The 19,270-nt window shown below is 41.8% G+C and overlaps 1 protein-coding gene across 4 annotated transcripts in view; it reads right to left on the bottom strand.

The window, feature by feature from the left end:
* KIAA2012 (KIAA2012 ortholog) overlaps positions 1 to 19,270 on the bottom strand; it is a 109,677-nt gene extending 90,407 nt beyond the window's left edge. For 3 of the 4 annotated variants that reach the window (XM_045480773.1, XM_045480776.1, XM_045480775.1), the window contains exons 1-3: positions 18,726 to 19,270; positions 17,034 to 17,318; positions 1,792 to 1,951 (exon numbers count right to left, since the gene is read on the bottom strand). In XM_045480773.1, the coding sequence (XP_045336729.1) occupies positions 1,792 to 1,951; positions 17,034 to 17,318; positions 18,726 to 18,809 (529 nt within the window). In that variant the 5' untranslated portion in view covers positions 18,810 to 19,270. The remainder of the gene's footprint in view (positions 1 to 1,791; positions 1,952 to 17,033; positions 17,319 to 18,725) is intronic. The other variant, XM_045480777.1, reaches the window with a different exon arrangement.

Raw genomic sequence — 19,270 nt, 5'->3', positions numbered from 1 at the left:
ATAGAACCCATAGAGGGTTCTCTGTTCAGTGTCTTTCATGCTTCTGGTCCTGTGCCACATATGTGTTTCTTCCACTTCACCATTCCCAAGAACTGGGTGTCCCTGGTGGAAGAAACATGGCTGCTTCTTTGGGTTTGAGTAAAAGCCTCCTCCTGCTTCAGGGGGAGAATCTAATGGTTTTTACTGGATGTATCCTACTTGCTATGTAGGCCCCATGATTCTCCATTCAGTCATTCTACAATTATTTACTGGGGGTTACCACTGCTAGGCAGTGGGATAGACACAGAAGAACCAGACATAGGCCTCTTTTAAAGGCACTAATAGTCTGTTGGAGAGATGAAGCTCTTCTGCGTTCAATTGTTTGGCCCCAAATGTTGATGTGATATAGGTCAGAAAATAAGGAGCTCAATATTGGCTAGAGTTGTCAGAGAAGCGTTTGTAGAAAATGTGGGTCTGAAGGGTGTGGAGGGGTTATCATTGGGGTGGAAATATGGGACCAAAGAACATACTGGGATTATAAAGGTAATGAGCTCTGAGATGTGATGGAAGGGGTAGCCGAGGCCATTGGGCCAGTGATCTCATACCGCAGTATTGCTATTGTTCCCCCAACTTGAGGAGACATTTTCTTATCTTAAGAGGAGTTATTGTCCTTGAAGATGTTTGGGCCAGGCTCTGAGGCAGTGGTCTGCTCTGTCCTCTGCCCCACCCAAAGAGAAACATATCTTTAGTTAAGAGGCTCTTTCTCACAAGTGTTAAATAAATGGAACTGCCTGCAATGCTGGGCCTGCCATGAAGGTAAAACCTACTGGACAAGCCCACACCTCATCTTCCTTCAAGTCATCACTCATTGGGGAAATAGTTGTTTTCTCTCCTTTTCCAAGGTAAACCTATAAAGTAAGAAGAAAGTCAGTCTTCTTGTGGTCCTGTTTGTGCTGAAGAAATGGCAAACATGCAGTGGGCACTGGCAAATCCTACTTCTCACTCCTCTCATCCCCAGTAGGTTTGCCAAATAAAATATGGGATGTCCAGTTAAAATTGAATTTCAGATAAACAATGAATACTTTTTTAGCAGAAATATGTACCAAATGTTGCAAGTTTTACTCTGTGTGTGTGTATCTATCTGTGTGGGTCTCTGTTTATTTGCTCAATCTCTGGCAATTTGAATCCCCAGTAGTTTCCTGTTTTCATTTTCAAGCCTTTACAGAGTGCATTTGGGGTCTCTGTTCAGCAGAAGGGTGTCCATCTCCTAAGTGGATGATGCTGGAGAGCTGCCATCTTTAAGAGGAGGAAGCCTAACATTTCTACTTCCTGGAGGATCTGGGATCACCTCAGAATGGGAACTAGGGAATATTGGGGTGAATGTGGAGCTGGCGGTATGAGGAGATCTGCCTTCTGGTCCCAGCTTTGCTTTTGGCTAAATGACTTTGGACAAATTATTTTGTCCCCTGGGCCTCTTTTCTTTATCTTGTAAAAGAGAGGGATTGATTGGAGGATCTGAAGTCTCTGAGTAGAGAAGGTTGGGAAGAAAATTCTGCTTAGGATGTACGGTGTGAAGGCCCTAAGGGGAGCTAGAGAGAAGGCAAAACTTCAGGCTTTATGTTCCTCTGCAAATGTTGGGGAGGACAAAAGGTAAAAGGTATGATAGAGGCTCTCAGCTCCCAAGCTTGAGCACCTTTGCCTTAACACAAAATTGGACCTACATTCTGATGTTTCAGGACTTGATGGAAAAAAGACTCTCACACCAGAAGGCAGGGCAGCTCAGGATGTATGTCCTCCCACTGCCCCACTGACCTGCACATTGGAGCCTGTACATTGTGTCAGGGGGCCATGTCCGCAAGAGGCCTCGGAGGTATCTCTTGGCTGAATACCCAGGCTGCATCTGCCGTTGGGCCTGGCTCTCTGGTTGGCTTCGGAAGTGGAGGTATGGTTGCCAGGTTCTGTCCTGCTCCCTCTGTGGGGACACCATGGAAATAGCATGGCTGCTGAGCCCTGAGCCTCCCAGTGATACAGGCTGGTTAGCACAATCCTCATCAGTACACTGGGAGACTCCTGGAAGGTGCCTAAAGGCACAGATGCCTCAGCCAACAGACATAAACCAAGAGCCCACAGAGCAAAGCTCTGAAAGGCCCCTGTAGATTTTCAGTTGGAAGGAGAAGGAGAAATGAGAAATTCCAGACCCCATCTTGAGACAAAGCATCAGAAAAGAATAAAGAGCTTCAAAAGAAAACACATTACTTAGTTCAGCCTGTGGAAAGAATTTTAGCACCTTAAAAAGTGGCCCTGTAGGGCAATGGGAAAGTCAGCTCAACAAGTCAGCATCAGCATTTAATGTTTGTAATATGAATAATGGAACAGACAAACTATGTTCATGTTAATGGGAAGCCTTGCGTTTTGAAAATATCTGGCTCTGCTGCATTTCATTTCAGCCCAGGAGAATTTTCTGGGAACCTACCTGCCAAAGTCAGTTCCACTGTGCAAGACATCATGTGGAATAAATGTGAATAAGAACATCTTACACTTGGCCGGGGATATATATTCTACAGAGAACTTTCACCTCATTATAATCCTTTAATGTGGATGAGTTAATACTATAACTACTTAAATGATGCAGAAACTCTCTATGATCAGTTAAGCACAAGAATAGCAAACATGAGGACTTGTGTTGACATCTATCCTCCTCCCCCTTGTCTGTGGTAGACATCACCAATCAATCATGACATTCTTGGCTGATGAGCAGTTTGTGATTTGAGTCCTTCTCTTAAAGAATTTTTTAAAAACAGGCAAAATTAAGATATAATAACATGCACAGGGCTAAAATGTTCAGTTTAATAAAATCTGACAATTGTATACACCTCTGTAACCATCACACAAAACAAAAATATAGCCCAGAAAGATCCCTCATGCCACTTCCTGGTCAATTTCTCCCCACCCATCAGGTAATCACTTTTGTCAGGTGAGGTCAGTAAGCCAGTGGCCTGAGCTACTTTGCTGTATCCTGCCAAAATTTATCAAAGAAGGCTTATGTTTAAATTTTAAAAAGTAGGAAAAAAGAAAAAAAATGTGATGGAAATATAGAACGTGCCTGATGTGGAGAGGAAGGCCTTAGGATTTGGGTTCTTGCTCTGGTTTGCTCCAGTTCGATGTATTCGGGAGATCAAAATGCCACAGAAAGACAGCCCACAGCTGTCGCTGAGCATTCAAGACCACCAGAGACTCTTCTTCAGCTAAAGAGAGAGCTGGGAAGCCAAAGGCCATAGGATAAAGGAATATCTGCTGGGAAGAGAGAAACAGGTATCCAGGACATTCATTCATTCATTCATTCATCCATTTTATTCATTCATACACACAGTGCATCAAACAATATGTCAGGCACTGGAGAAAAAGGGACAAATAAGATTGATAACTAACAAAATAATTTGAGTAACAGAGAAAAGAAAGCATGGCTAATTACTCAATTGGTTGTCCTCTTTAGGAATTTGTAAATTAAACGAATGTTTGGAATCCAAACACAAAGCATCAACTGGTCTCTGATGTCTGAACATTTTATGTGGCAGGTACTTCAAGTGCAAAAAGACCCTGAAAAATTCAGTCCCACATACATCTTGAGGCTTTTTCCAGAGGATAAGAAAGAGAAGGATTATAGGGAGGGCAATGCCCTTCCTTGCCCTTGGCAGGGAAGCTGTAGTCGATGACATTGTCCAGCAGCAGAATGTCCAGGCCGTGGGCTGCCAGGTCCATCACGATAAGGATGGAGCACTTGCCATGGGTGAGCTTGGAGAGGTTGATCTTGCGGGCTGTCTGGTCCCGGGCACTGTAGATGTGGGCACAACTCACCCCCTGAGTCCTCAGCGGCTTGCTGAGGTACTCCGCGTGGTGCTTCGTGGCCACAAGCACCACCATCTGGTCCTGGGGCTTCACGACTGTGTGCAGCAGGTGGAGCAGCACGGTGGCTCTGGTGTCCTTGCGCCACAAGGAAGAAGGAGGTCTTGAGCTGCTCGTTGAGTTTGGCATCCACACTGAGCCGGACGAGCACGGGCTCCATGAGGCCCTCCCGGGGAAACCCCACCAGCAGTTTGGGCAGCATGGCCGAGAACAGGACCGTCTGGTGGCCCCCAGGGAGGCGGCAGATGATTTCCTGCCGCTGCTTGGCAAACCCCATCTCAAAGAGCCTGTCTGCCTCATCGAACACTGCATACTCCACGCTCTGCAGCTTCAGGTTCATCTCCACAGCCACATACACCAAGCACCCAGGAGTGGCAATGATTATGTTGGGATTTTCATGCAGGGCTGCAAACTGGCCTTCCATCTTGTCCCTGCCCAGGATCAGGCAGTCCTGAGGCAAACTGATTCAAGGTCTCTCTCATTCCATTTTTTCATTTGGTCATGTAGTCGTCTTTACTGAGCACCATCTTTGTGCCAGGCACTGTGGTAAGCCCTGGAATATGGAGCCATTAGATCTTTCTGGGTGAATTGGAACTTCATTTCCTCCGTGTAAATCTTTGCTTCAAATGACTTCTCTCTGCCACAAGACTGAGCCTCCTCTGAGAGTCTGTGGGCCCTATGTAGATAGCATGATGCACATGTTGATCTGGACAAGAGCCCCTTATTGTTTCTCTTTCATGGGTATTTTTGAAGTTATCAGCTTGGTTCTGGAGCTTTACTGGGAAGTTTGCTAAATGGGGCAGGGTGTTGCCAAGAAGAGTTAGAAAATCCTTTGTCCTGGAATTTGGGGTATTTAGATACATTTTTGCCTGTAGTTTGAAAGCTGATCTTGCCTCTGTATTAGTTTCCTATTGCTGCTTTAACAAATTACCATATACTTAATGGCTTTAAACAATAAAAATTTATGATCTTGTAGTTCAGGAAGTTAGAAGTTTAAAATAGATCTCACTGGGCTAACATCAAGGTGTTGACAGGGCCCTATTTTCTGTGGATGCTCTAGTGGATAATCTGTTTCTTGGCATTTTCCAGTTTCTAGAGGCTCCTTGCTTGTGACCCCTTCTTCCATCTTCAAAGCTAACAAAGTTGGGCTAAATCCTTCTCATGCTGCTCTCTCCTGGTTCTCCCTTTTGATTCCTTCTTCCACTTTTAAGGATCCTTGCGCTTATACTGAGCCAGCCCTGATAATCCAGGATAATATCTTTGTTTTAAGGCCATTTTATTAGCAACCTTAATTCCATCTCCAACCTTAATTTCCTTTTGCCACTTAACCTAATATATTCATATGTTCCAGGGATTAAGACATAAACAACTTTGAGAGTCATAATTTTGTCTAGTACAGTTTCTTTAAATTTTTTCTAGTTTTCTGGTTTTTCTTAATAGTTTCTCAAATCATGCCTGTGAAGTTGGTTGGTAAATTTCACATCTTATTGGATAAACTGATGCAATGAGAGAGGCCCAGGGCTTGCTTAGGGCTACCAAGAAGACAAGTCAGGGTTGAATCTATTCACTCATTTCCAAGGTGTGGAGTCTACGGCCACACCACCCTGAACACATCCAATCTCATCTGCTTTTGGAAGCTAAGCAGAGTCAGGCCTGGTTAGTACTTGGTATGGGAGTCCAAGGTGTGAAACAATATGTTAAGTAGAAAAAAGCAAGATACAAGAGAAAATGTAAAGTACAATTACAATCTTATAAAAATATATAAGTATATAATCATGGTGGAAAGACTAGAAGAAAATATATTAAAATTCTAATAACAGTGGTAATAGAGTGTTGGGCATAAGATTACAGCTAGTTTTTTTCTTCTTCCTTTTTTAAAATAAAATAGGGGTGCCTGGGAGGCTCAGTCAGTTAAGCGTCCTACTCTTGGTTTCAGCTCAGGTCATGATCTCAAGGTCTGTGGGATTGAGCCCTGTGTTGGGCTCTGTGCTGGCAGTGTGGAGCCTGCTTTCTCTCTCTCTCTCTCCCTATCCCTCCCTGGTCCTCCCCCACTCACATGCACTTGCTCACTTGCTCTCAAAGATGAATAAATATACTTTAAAAAATCAGCAGTGGTTAGATTATATTAATAAATGGAAAACATGTTAAAAATTAATTTGTTTTATTGCACCCACCCTTCTCTCATATGTATAATCTCAGTTCCTTCTCCAACATTATCCTGGACCTCTAACTGCCAGAAGTTACTATAAAACCTAAAAGGAGACAGAAGGGAGCCGGGAAGGGAATTTCTGGAACAGGGAAATGAGTGACAGCAGGAGGCTGGCTGTGATGTTTTCAAACTTTTCAGGTCTGCCTTGGCTTTGCCAATCAACTCTAGCTTCTGGTTTCTTCTGAAATGAGTAATTAGTGTGCAGAGTGGCCTGTTATCTACACTCCACTAGAGTGCTTCCTTTAACAAGGGACTTTCTCTGGCCAGCCATGTTCCCAGTGCTCACCGGTCCTCCATGTGCAGAGGAGAAAAGGGGACCCCAGCACCTGTCCCCATCCCTGCACTGGCTGTCATGTCCACCCTGGACCCAATGATGGTAGGTGAGGGTTTGCAGAGAATGGAAGGAGCTGGTGCAGGCTGTGTTCCTGCTCAGCAGATATGGGGTGGCAGGGTTCCAGGTTCCCCAGGAAAGCAAGAAAGGCCTGGACAGCCAGCTGCTTTCTTACCACAGATGGTGGCCAGTCTTTGTGTGCAGAAGTCGACAGAGGGATGAAGAGAAAAGTCCAGAAATCCCAGGACTGGCAGGCAAAGCCCTGTACAACTTGACGCCACCCTCTTTTTCCAGCTAAGAGCCATTCCTGTCTAATTTCCCTGACTGTCTTCCCTCTATGCCTTCACTTACCTATAACTGGATAGTTACTCTACACTTATTTTTATCACAAGACTCAGCTCAAATTCCCCCTCCTCCAAGATATCACTGTGGTCACTCTAATCTGGTCCTTGACCAGATTGCACACCCGTACTGGGTAGAGGCTATGGCCTCTCCCTGACACACCCTGGCAACTAATATGTTCATCTGACAACTATTTGTTGAGCATCTGCCATATGTCAGGTACTGTTCTAGGCACTGACTAGTTAATAACTAGTCAAGATGTTAAAAAATAAATAAAACTTCAAAAGTATTTATTTATTTATTTATTTATTTATTTATTTATATGTTTATTAAAAAAATGTTAATATTTATTTACTTTTAAGAGAGAGAGAGAGAGAGTGTGTGAGCATGAGTTAGGGAGGGGCAGAGTTAGAGGGAGACACAGAATCTGAAGCGGGCTCCAGGCTCTGAGCTGTCAGCACAGAGCCCCACGTGGGGCTCAAACTCACAAACCGTGAGATCATGACCTAAGCCGAAGTCAGACACTTAACCAAACTGAGCCACCCAGGCACCCAAATGTCTATTTGTTTTAGAGAGAGAGAGAGCGAGCAAGTGAGAACGGGGGCGGGGGGACATAGAGGGAGACAGCATCCAAAGCAGGCTCCACACCATTAGCACAGAGCGTGACGTGGGGCTTGAACTCATCATTGGTGAGATCATGACCTGAGTCAAAGTCAGGCTCTGAAACCACTGAGCTATCCAGGTGCCCCAAAGTCCAAACTTTAAAACAGAGGGTGACCACCCGTTGTTGTTGCACCTGTGCAGGTGTGACTGGAGCCAGCCTTGGAGATGCCAGGTTAGTGCAACTGGAGTAGAAGTCGGGGTGGGATGGGAAGGGAGAGATGTTCAGCCACTTGCAGCTGTGCCTGGGAAGTCTTCTCCACCTCCAGCCTGACTTCAATCAGCTTTGTGTAAACACTACCATTCTCAGTCAGTTGTTTTCTCTGCAGGTTTAATTTCTGTGATTCTGTGCAAATGATACTATCTCTCTCCCATATGTCTTTGGTGATGATATGTTCCTGGATATCAAGCCATTAAAAAGAGAATCATAAAGCCGTCTGAATTTTTCCAAAGTTGCAATGTTGTAACAGGGCTTGATTCTTGGCCAAACAATTTAGCATCAAAGATTTGACGAGCCATATGTCACAAATGCAAAGGTGCAACAACTAGAATCAAAACCAGCAAAAATTAAGCTTTAGTTCTTATAAGAGCTTGGTCTGCTTGGATTTGAATCCTGGTTCCACCAGGATTACTAGCTGTGTGACTTTGGGGAAATTACTTGACCCATCTCTGCCTCAGTTAAGAAACTGTCAAATGAGCATGATAAAAGTATATACCCTACATGCAAAAAAATGAAGTTGGACCATTACCTCACAGGATCCACAAAAACTAACTCAAAGACCTGCGTATAAAAGCTAAAATTATAAAACTCTTAAAAAAAAACATAGGAGAGGGATGCCTGGGTAGCTCAGTCGGTTAAGCGTCGACCTCAGCTCAGGTCATGATCTCACAGTTTGTGGGTTTGAGCCCCGTGTTGGGCTCTGTGCTGACAGCTCAGAGCCTGGAGCCTGCTTGGGATTCTGTGTGTGTGTGTCTCACTCTTTCCCTGCCCTGTTTGCACTCTGTTTCTGTCTGTCTGTCTCTCTCTGTCTCTCTCTCTCAAAAATAAATAAACATTAAAAGAAAACACAGGATAAAAGTTTCATGACATCAGATTTGGAAATAGTTTCTTGAATATGATGCAACTTGTACATCAAAGAATACCATCAGCAGAGTGAAAAGGCAACCCAGAGAATGGGAGAAATTATTTGCAAATTCTATATCTGATAATGGATTAATATTTAGAATATATAAAGAACTCCTGCAACTCAAAAACAAACAAAACAAAACAGCCTTATTTTAAGAATGGACAAAGGACTTGAATAGACAGTTCTCCAATGAAGATATACACATGGCCAATAAGGACATGAAAAGATGCTTAATGTTTCTTATCATTAAGAAAATGCAAATCAAAACCATGATGAAAGGCCACTTCACACCTGTTAAGATGGTTCTATTAAAAAAAAAAACACAAAAAACAACCCAGAATATAAAAAGTATCAGTGAGGATGTGGGGAAATTGGAACACTTGTGCATGGCTGATGGGAATGTAAAATGATGCAGCTGCATCTATGGAAAACAATATGGCAATTCCTCAAAAAATTAAAAGTAAAATTACCATATGATCCAGCAATTTTACTTCTGGGTATATACCCTAAGGAGTTGAAAGCAGGGACAAGAACTGAGAGGTATATATTTTTTTAAGATTTTATTTTTAAGTAATCTCTACATTCAATGTAGGGCTCAAACTCACAACCCTGAGACCAAGAGTTGCATGCTCCACCAACTGAGCCAGCCAGACTCCCCAAACAGATAGGTATTTGTACACCCATGTGTATAGCAACCTTGTTCACAATAGCCCAAATATGGATGCAATCTAAATGTCTATTAACTGATGAATGGATAAACAAAACATGGTATATTCATAGAGGACTATTATTCAGCTTTAAAAAAATGAAATTCTGATACATGCTACAACGTGAAATGAACCTTGAAGACATTATGCTAAGTGAAATAAGCCAGTCACAAAATACTAAAAGCATAACTACTGTATGATTCCATTCAGATGAGGTACTTAGTCAAATTCATAGAGACAAAAAGTAGAATGATGGTTGCCAGTAGCTGGTGGGGAGGGGGAAATAGGGAGTTATTGTTTAATGGGTGCAGTTTTGCAAGATAAAGAAAGTTCTGGGGGTGCCAGCTGGCTCAGTCAGTGGAGCATGCAATTGTTGATCTCTAGGTTGTAAATTCGAGTGCATGTTGGGTGTAGAGATTACTTAAAAATAAAATGTTAAAAAAAAAGTTTTGGAGATGGATGGAAGTAATGGTTGTACAATGATGTGAATATACTTACTGCCATTGAACTGTATATTTAAAATTGAATGGTAAGTTTTATGTTATGCCTATTTTACAGCAATGAAAAAGTACACCCCTCATAAAGTTGTTGTGAGGATTAAATGAGATAGTAAGTATAAAGTGCTTAGAATAGTGATGGATATAATAGTGTTATGTGTTGGCCATTATAAATATTCTCAATCTAGTATACATGGGGATCAGTGGATGAAGTACATAAAGCCTAGAAAAATAGAAGTCTACTGAATCATATATATGGCTAACTATGAACATATTACCTATAACCCAGATTAATTTGATGAAAATCTGACTTGCTTTCCTAGAATTGTAAATGGTTTTAAGGCATGTTTTGGAAGACCCAGATCTCTCTCTCTTTTTAAAAAAAAATTTTTTTTTAATGCTTACTTATTTTTGAGAGAGAGAGAGAGACAGAGCACAAGTGGAATAGGGGCAGAGAGAGAGACGCACACAGAATCTGAAGCAGGCTCCAGGCTCTGAGCTGTCGGCACAGAGCCCACATGGGGCTCAAACTCATGAGCCAGGATATCATGACTGAGCAGAAGTTGGATACTTAACCGACTGAGCCATCCAAGCACCCCTCTCTTTTTTTTTTTTAAGTTTATTTTTATTTATTTTGAGAGAGAGAGAGCAAGAGCGAGAGAGAGAGTGAGCAAGCCGGGTAGGGGCAGAGACAGAGACAGAGGAGAGACAGAATCCCAGGCAGGCTCTGTGCTGTCAGTGCAGAGCCTGATGTAAGGCTGGAACTCATGAACTGTGAGATCATGACCTGAGCCGAAATCAACAGATGCTTAACCAACTGAGCCAGCCAGGCACCCCTGGAAGAGCCAGATCTCTTTTTTAAAAAGGCTGTTAAAGCAAGAGAGATAATTCTTTTCTCTGGAGCATATGGAATCTTCAAAATGAGACCCTCTGGGAGTTAGGAGTGAGGCTTTGGAATCTGTTGTTTAGGTTCTAAGCCTAGCTCCACCCCTTAGATGTGTAACTTCGGGCAAGTTAATTAACTTCAAGCCCCAGTGTTTCCTCCTACAAAAAGGGGGTAAAACTAGCACCCAGATCATAGGCTTGTGCAAATTGGGTGTGGTTATGTAGGTAAAATCCCTGGCATACATTAAGCACTCAATAAGTGCTGGCTATTATTGATAATACCTTTGACTTCATTGTCATGGCTGAACCATGATTTGCTCTTAATCTTTCCTAAGTACAACTACTCAGGAGCTGCTCAGATGGAGGACACTCTGCAAAAGGAGTACAGTCAAATCACTCTGTCTCCCCTTCACTGCTTTGGTGCCTACTTGACAGTTTGTTGATAACCATTCGAGCTCTGATCACTTTTTAGGAACACCATTGAACAAGTAGCAGGTTATTGCAAAGGGAACTTCTTCTTCCTGATCTTTGGTTCAAAAAGTAATTTGTTATTCTTCCTACTTTTCTATATTTTTCTATTTTGTATGATGAATCATTATGTTTAGAACAGAAAAATATATTTCTCACAATATTACTTGAAAAATAGTAGCCTGAAGATGCCTTCATAGCTTGGACATTGGCTGAAAACACCAAATGAAGAGTTAGGAGCATTCAGTATTGAGATGTGGAGAAAAATTAGGCAGTGTAGAATGCATAAGGATATACTGAAAGTGGAACAAATTTGATGTTACTCTTAAACATAGCTACATGTGTAAGGAAGATGGCAGAAGCAATATATCCTTGGTTGAAATCAACTATAGTAATCTAAATCCTATTTATCCCTCAATGGGACAGAGAAATGGGATGCTCTGTGAATTGAACTTTTGAAACAAATTATTTTTAACATACTATTTAATCAATGTTCCATTGTTGGATATTTAAAAAATATTGCCAGATTTACAAAATTCTAAAAATATAATAAGAAATACTGGGGGCACCTGGCTGACTCTGTTGGTAGAGCATGTGACTCTTGATCTCCAGATTGTGAGTTTAAGCCCCACATCAGGCTTACTGCTATCAGTGCAGAGCCTGCTTTGGATACTCTGTCCCCCTCTCTCTCTGCCCCTCCCCCATTTGCACTCTCTCAAAAATAATTAAAACGTTTAAAAAAAGACAAAACAAACACACTCTTTGTAACCAAATAAAAATAAAAAACATTAAAAAATATGAAATACTAAAATAATGTGAAAATTATTTAATATTTCTGATGATTTGGGAAGTACTTTCTCTATGCTTTGCTTCTGCTATGTTTCAAGAGCATCATTATTACTATCACTTAGATACTACCCTACTACCCCAAACTATGGTTATTTAGGTTTTATAGCTATATGATTTCTGAAAAAAAATTTTTTAATTTTATTTATTTATTTTGAGAGAGACAAAGGAAGGGCAGAGAGAGAGGGAGAGAGAGAGCCCGACTCAGGGCTCCAACTCATGAAATCATGAGATCATGACCTGAGCCGATACCAATAGTCAGATGCTTAACCATCTGAGCCATCCAGATGCCCCACTATTTGATTTCTAAATACTGAGAGGCTGAATGAATTAAAGCCCTTGGGAAAAATGATTATCACTTTAGGAATGTTTTAACAATATTTTCTTTGAAAAACAAAGCAACATATTGTGTGTATCTAGAAGTGTGAGAACTCTGACATCTAATCTCTTGATTTAGCACTTATCTTTGCTCATTAAGAGTTGGGCCATCAAGACAGTTAAAGAGAAGGGGCATCTCAGTGGCTCAGTTGGTTAAGTATCAGACTCTTGATTTCGGCTCAGGTCATGGTCTCAGGGTCATGAGATCAAGCCCAGCATTGGGCTCCACACTCTCTCTCTCTCTCTCTCCCTCTCTCTCTCCCTTTCCCTCTCCCTCTCCCTCTCTCTCTCTCTCTCTCTTTCTCCCTCTCAACCTCCCCCACAAGTGCTCTCTCTCAAAAAAGAAAGCAAAAAAAAAAAAAAAATAATAAATTTAAAGAATAAGTGTATGTTGAGCTATAAAACCCAAACATACTGCCACTGAATGTCATTAGATCCATATATGGAACTGGAGATAATGTGAGATGCTTTAAAAACTTAATTGCACCTCCCTGTGATGGGCTCTATTATTACAGGTCTGAATGAGCTGGAATTTTGCAGGTTTCCTGATTCACAGTTCAGCCAGTATAGATCCTTCTGTAAGCAGCCCTACTCTGTCAACTATCTCCCCTTCCCTCACCCCCATTTTGGTTCTTTTACTTTGAGTGTGGTGTTTTTAACTCTTGAACTATATACTATTTTGATAAGGAAATACTGACCCTGAGGAACAGATAGTGTGGTGATTGGTGGGCCTAATTTATAGTACTGTTTCTATCTCATTTCCCTTCCTGATCTCATCTGGCTCTTGAGGGTCAACCTCACTCTCTGTCACTGTCTACTTCCTTCAAAGTCATAGATTTTTACTTTAAAAATTTTTTGTTTTATTCATTTTTTTAACAGGAGGAAATCTGATTTAATTACATATGTACAGGGAATCCACATAAACATGAAAGATTACCCATAGATTTAAATTTAATTTTTAAAATACCATGACTTCATAAAATTCCATGACTTAAAAAATTAATGTTTGGTAAAAATGTATGTATGAGTAAAAATATGACTTTTAATTCCACCACCCATCGTTAAAATTTGACATGTATCCCCCTGCTTATATAACTAATTTTTAAAAATTGGAATTACATTAGAGAGATGATGTTTTCTATATTGCTAGTCTCGAATTCTGGTGCAATTATCTGCATGACTGTATAATCTTAAGTGAATGACTTGAACTCTCTGTGCTTTAATTTCCTCACCTCTAAAATGGGATAATAATAGTACCTACCCTCAGGACTTATGGGAAGCATACATGAGTTACATACAAAAAGTACTTAAAGCAGTGGCAGGAACATAGTAAATACCCAAAAAATGTTAAAGAACTTTGGTGTTTTTACTATATGAATATTACTTTGTAACCTGACTTAAAAACATACTGTGGATATTTTCTCATGTTCTTCATGACTACTACATGACTTTATTGCCCAACCCCAAATCCATTATATGACTGTACTATAATTTATTTAATTGATGTTTCATTGTTGGATGTTTATTATTTTCAATGCTTTGTATAGTAATAAATAACCTGTAGTAAGCATTCTTGTGCATAAATCTTTGGGCACATCTCTGATTATTTCCTAAGGCAAATTCCTAAAAGTAGAATGCTAAATCAGAGTATTATATAGGATTTTGCCAAAATGCCCTTCAGAAAAGTCTTGTGAATGTGTGTTCCTAATGTATGAGATGGCTTATTTCCCCAGAGCCTTCCCAGCACCGGATATTATGATTTTAAAAGCTTCTTGCCAGTCTGTAGTTTTCATAATCAGATGGTGGTCTATAGTTCACAAAGCTCTCCTCTTCCAAGCTGTTCATTTTCTTTAATCCCAAATCCCTTCAGGTTGCTCCTCCTATTTCAACCTACAATGACCTTTAATTTTTTTTTTAATGTTTATCTATTTTTGAGAGAGAGGGAGAGAGAGAGAGAGAGAGAGAGACAGAGCATAAGCAGGGAAGAGGCAGAGAGAGAGAGGGAGACACAGAATCCAAAGCATGCTCCAGGCTCTGAGCTGTCAGCACAGAGCCTGATGCGGGGCTCGAACCCACAAATAGGGAAATCATGACCTGAGCGAAGTCGGACGCTTAACTGACTGAGCCACCCAGGTGCCCCAATGTCCTTTAAAATTTCTACACTGTAACTAGTTCTTTTCTTTCCGATTTCTTCACACCATTTCTCTTCTACCCATTTGGTGGTAGAATACAGTGTTCTGTTTCGTTACAGGTGTGTGTTATATATCTGGTTAAGTGGGTACCACAGGAAGACAGGAACTTCCCTTTTTCACTGAGCCCAAGTCTAACCCAAATGAAGCCATCCTCAAATAGACTCTTCTACTTTACAAAGTAAAAATATCCCTGCTGCCTGAAATATTTAAGCCTTATTGACAAGTGTCTGAAAGCTGTGGAAGGTATTCTTACTCTTGACAATAAGTTAGCCTATACAGCAGGGTCCAACCAGGAAAACAGAAACCACTCAAGTATTTAAACACAGCAAAAATTTAATTCAGGGAGTTGGTTGCACCGGTGATTAGAGAGCTCAGAAGCCAGAAATATGGTGAAGCAACACTGAGATTTGTAACATCAGGAAACCAGCACCATCCCTGGGCTCAAGGACAGAGGGAGGAACAGGTAGGGTCAGCTGGAGGAACCTGGTGAAGAGTCACACTGGGCCTGTCTGTTGGGAGCTGGACCACAGAGGTGATGCAAGTGTTCCTCACCACTTGCAGATAGAATGGAAGGGAAGAAATATCTTGGCTTTTCTCTTCTCTCTCTCCAGTCTCCTTCCAGTGTCTCCCACTGGCAAATTCAATTAGAAGCCAGTTGACACAGATGTTTGTGGAATTATATATAGTCTGTGGTCAACCCTACTTTTGTGTAGAGCAAAGTAAGTTAAAGGTGAGGAATGAATGTGAGGGCAAACAGGCCAAGTCCTGGCACAGTGACATCTGGAGGCCCTTCCAACTCCATGGACAATAGGGCACAAGTGCAAAGCATGCCTGCCCTGGAGAGGTCAGCAATCCCAGGTTTGAATTCTGGCTCTGTCATTTACTAGCTCTGAGACCTTGGCCAGGTCACTTAACTCCTCTGAGCCTCAGTTCCCTCATTTATGAAAGGAGGCAAGAAAAACCATATGTCACAGAGTCACTGTGAAGATTAAATAAAATACTTCTCATACAATACTTCTCTGTATTTTGAAAGAATGAAAAGGGGCAGAGGAATCTTTCCTTTTGGAAGCTCTGCCTAGGGTGGAGTAGGTGATAAGTTGCCCAATAATGATACTGGGAGATGATGTAAGAAACACTGGAAGTATCCTACATGATCGATTTATTCATTCCACAAACATTTATGGGTACTCACTATTTTCAGGAAATGATTTAGACATGGTCCCTGCCCTCAAGGAGATGGTGACAGATGGACAAAGTGATAAATGGCAATGCATGATTGTATGGGAATGTTCACAGAGGAGGGAGCAGTGGGATATCTCTGCCTAGAGAAGTGGAGAAAACGTCACTGAGGAAATGACATCTGAGTCATATTTTGAAGGGTAAGCAGGAGCAGGAGAAGCAGATACAAAAGCATAGAGTCAGGAAAGGGCACAGAGTATTTGGGGAATGGTAAGCTATTCATATGGGTAGGGTCTCAGGTTCACAGTTCAGGTGGTAGTAAGAACAAGGGGTAGATGTGGCTGGATATGGAAGAGAAAGTCAGCGTGAAGAGCCTGGTATAGGTAGCCAATGACTTTATCCTGTGGGGAATGAGAAGCCAGCAGACTTTTAAGCTAGGGAGTGGGGGCGCCTGGGTAGCTCAGTCAGTTAAGCGACCGAGGCTTGATTTCCGCTCAGGTCAGGATCTCGAGGTTCGTGAGTTCAAGCCACATGTCTGGTTCTGTGCTGACAGCACAGAGCCTGCTTGGGATTCTCTCTCTCTCTCTCTCTCTGTCCCTCCCCAACTCTCAATCTCTTACTCTCTTTCTCTCTCAAAAAATAAACTTAAAAAAAAAACAAAAAACAACCAACTAGGGAGTGACCCAGCATCTATGGCCTAGAATTGTATAAAGTGATACATCTTCCTAGACTCTCACATGGCCTTGCCAAAGGGCTGATGCATGCAGTTATATAAAGCAGGGGCCATGTGGACATCTCATAAGACGTTAGAACATATGAATCAGAAAAATGAGCACAGGGATTTTCCCTTAACATTAAATTCAGAATGGAAAAACTCATTAACTTCTGCAGATGCTGAAGGGCTCAAGGTAAATATTTAAAATGTTCTCCCTCTCATTTCCACAAAGCCAAAAACATCAGAGGTATGATGATGATGCTTGTGGCTATGAGACTGGATTTCAAGGATTCTGATGAAATGTCTGCTGGCCTGGATCTGTCTGAAGCTGAAAAGGACTTTGTATTACTCTAACGGAAAGGAAAATACAAAATGATGGTAATATAGCCCTTTATCCTTTCAGAGCCTTTTCACATACATTATCTCATTTAAGCCTTTTGACAACTGAGTGAGGCAGATGAGGCCAAGAGTACAATCCCATTATAGAGATGAAGAAATGGAGATCCAAGTGTTTTATACCTTCTCTAGGGTCTGAGAAATTATAGCCAAAGCTACAACTGGATTTCTAGACCCACAGGCCAGCATCTTCCCCAAACCCAGGACTGTTCTGCCTACCTGTCCCCTTCCGTATGCCAGGATGGCTTCTTTGAGGTCCTGGAGTGTGTGCAGTTCAAAACCCAGCCTCTTCCTGTGGCCTTTGGAGCGGTAGGGGCCTTTTCTCCTCCCTTCGGGTGTCCATGCTGATAAGGCTAAACCTTCTGAGTAGAGGATCAGGGCTCCCTTTCTAGTACTGAATGTTTTAGGAAGAAAGAGGCTCCAGGTGTGCTGGTTGGCAATGCCGTCATCCTGCGGTTTGCTGACCAGGACATAATCTTCTGGGGACTTCCAGTTCAAGTAATCCTGCAATGGAAAGAAACCACCTTGATCCAAGTCCCCTTTGTAGCAATACTACTTGTGCAAGGTGTTTGACATCTTTTAGTTTTTTAAATTATTTTTAAAAAATGTTTATTTTTGAGAGAGTGCAAGCAGGAGAGAGGCAAAGAAAGGGGGCACAGAGGATCCGAGTGGGCTCTGTGCTGACAGCAGCGAGCCAGTTCTGGGGCTCAAACTCACAAACCACAAGATTGTGATCTGAGCTGAAGTCAGACGCTCAACCGACTGAGCCACCCAGGCACCCCGACATTTTTTTAGTGACTGATTTTCTCTGAATGCTTCCATGGTGTCACAGAACACAACCACTCTTCTTAGCAACTGGTTTTATTCTCCACACCTCAGAATTAGTAGAACCCAGAGCAGAGTTCTGTTCTGTTTTACCCTCTGCAACTTTCAGGAGAGCCATTCATGCTCAGAGTCTTAAATAGGGTAGAGTGTAGGCTACAGGCCAGTTAAAATTTCCTAGTATGCAAATAAGTAGTCAGAATCATCAAGGGCAGCAGATAACTTTGAAATTAGAGCTGGACTAGCTGGCAGTTTAAATAGGGGAAAACCGTTCCAACCATCACTTCAACTGTACACAGGGAGAATTTCTATACATTTCAGATGCTATGTAACATTACCTAATTTGGCTATTTAGGACCCTATAAAGTAGTTGCATATCTTGTAAGTAAGTGAATGCTGCTGGCTACAGAGGTCCTTTGAAACTTTATATGTCTTTTAACATAGCAAAGGTCAAATATCACGACAAACTACCAAGACAATGGAAATCTCTGTATGATCCAAAAATTTTCAAAGAACCCCACTGGATTTCTTTTTCCTGGCAGGATTCAATGAAATAAAATTCCAGTACAAGGGAATTTTGCCACCTCTTTAAAATCTTCTAAAATGAGATTTATTTTTATTGTTTAAAAAAATTTTTTTTTTGGCCTATGTTAAGTATGAGTCCTCTGGGTTGAATTTCAGACAGTTCAAGGAAGCCATTGAAATGGCATGAACATACGCAACATTTCAATCACAGAGGACAACTTCTCAAAACCAAACAGCCATCAACTTGCCTAGAACCCACATGGAAATTCTGATCTTGAACCAAACCATCTGAATTCTAGACAATCTGGAATCTCCTTCAGTCTAAAGCAAATGAGACTGTAAGTTAGTGTCCAAGGGGAAGGAAGAGGGTCCCAGTGGCAATATTGATGTGCAAGCAAACTTTCTTATTTTCTTGAGTTTTACCAAGGAGGGGAAGTCTACCAGTGACCCCCACCACCTCACTAACAAACGGAACCAAAACACACATGGCTCAGCCCCAAATGGAGAAATAGAGCATTCCTTTCCCACCCCCAAAATATGCCTTTATTCAGCTGTAAGACTTACCTCTGGTTCAAAATAGACTTCTAGCTTCTGTTTATTCTGGACCAACTTCCCATGTCCCCGGCTCAGTAGAGAGAGCGTGAACATGTTTCCCTCCTGACCACCCTTCTCAAGGGCAGTTCATCTTGGTTTTGAAGGCTGAAAACTGGTCACACCTCAAGATTTCCTGAGCTCAGCAGTGAGCCCTAGAAGACCACAAACACTGGGCCTTTTATTAAATACATTTTTTCCTTCGTACAGCAGCTTCTTAATAACAACCAGCCACACAGTTTAGACAGTGTGTGTCTTTGTCGGGAGAAAAAAATAAACTGCAAACTCAGACTCCTCAAGCTCTGGATTGTCTACTCTCTGGGCAACCTCTCTCCTCTCTTTGCCTGTGCCCTTGTTGTCCCTTGGTCCTGTTGCTCTGTTACCGGCTTTGTGCATCTACAGATCTGGGCCATGGCACCATCCTTCTCATTGTGAGCAGAGGTTGTTTCCTGGTTGCTATGGCAGCACAGGGAAGTGAAGTCTCTTAAACCAGCCTAGGCAAGGCAGAGACTGCTGAG

This window comes from Leopardus geoffroyi, chromosome C1 (genome assembly GCF_018350155.1).
Source record: "Leopardus geoffroyi isolate Oge1 chromosome C1, O.geoffroyi_Oge1_pat1.0, whole genome shotgun sequence".
In the NCBI taxonomy this organism is placed as follows: domain Eukaryota; kingdom Metazoa; phylum Chordata; class Mammalia; order Carnivora; family Felidae; genus Leopardus; species Leopardus geoffroyi.
This window is presented reverse-complemented; position numbering and strand designations above follow the sequence as displayed.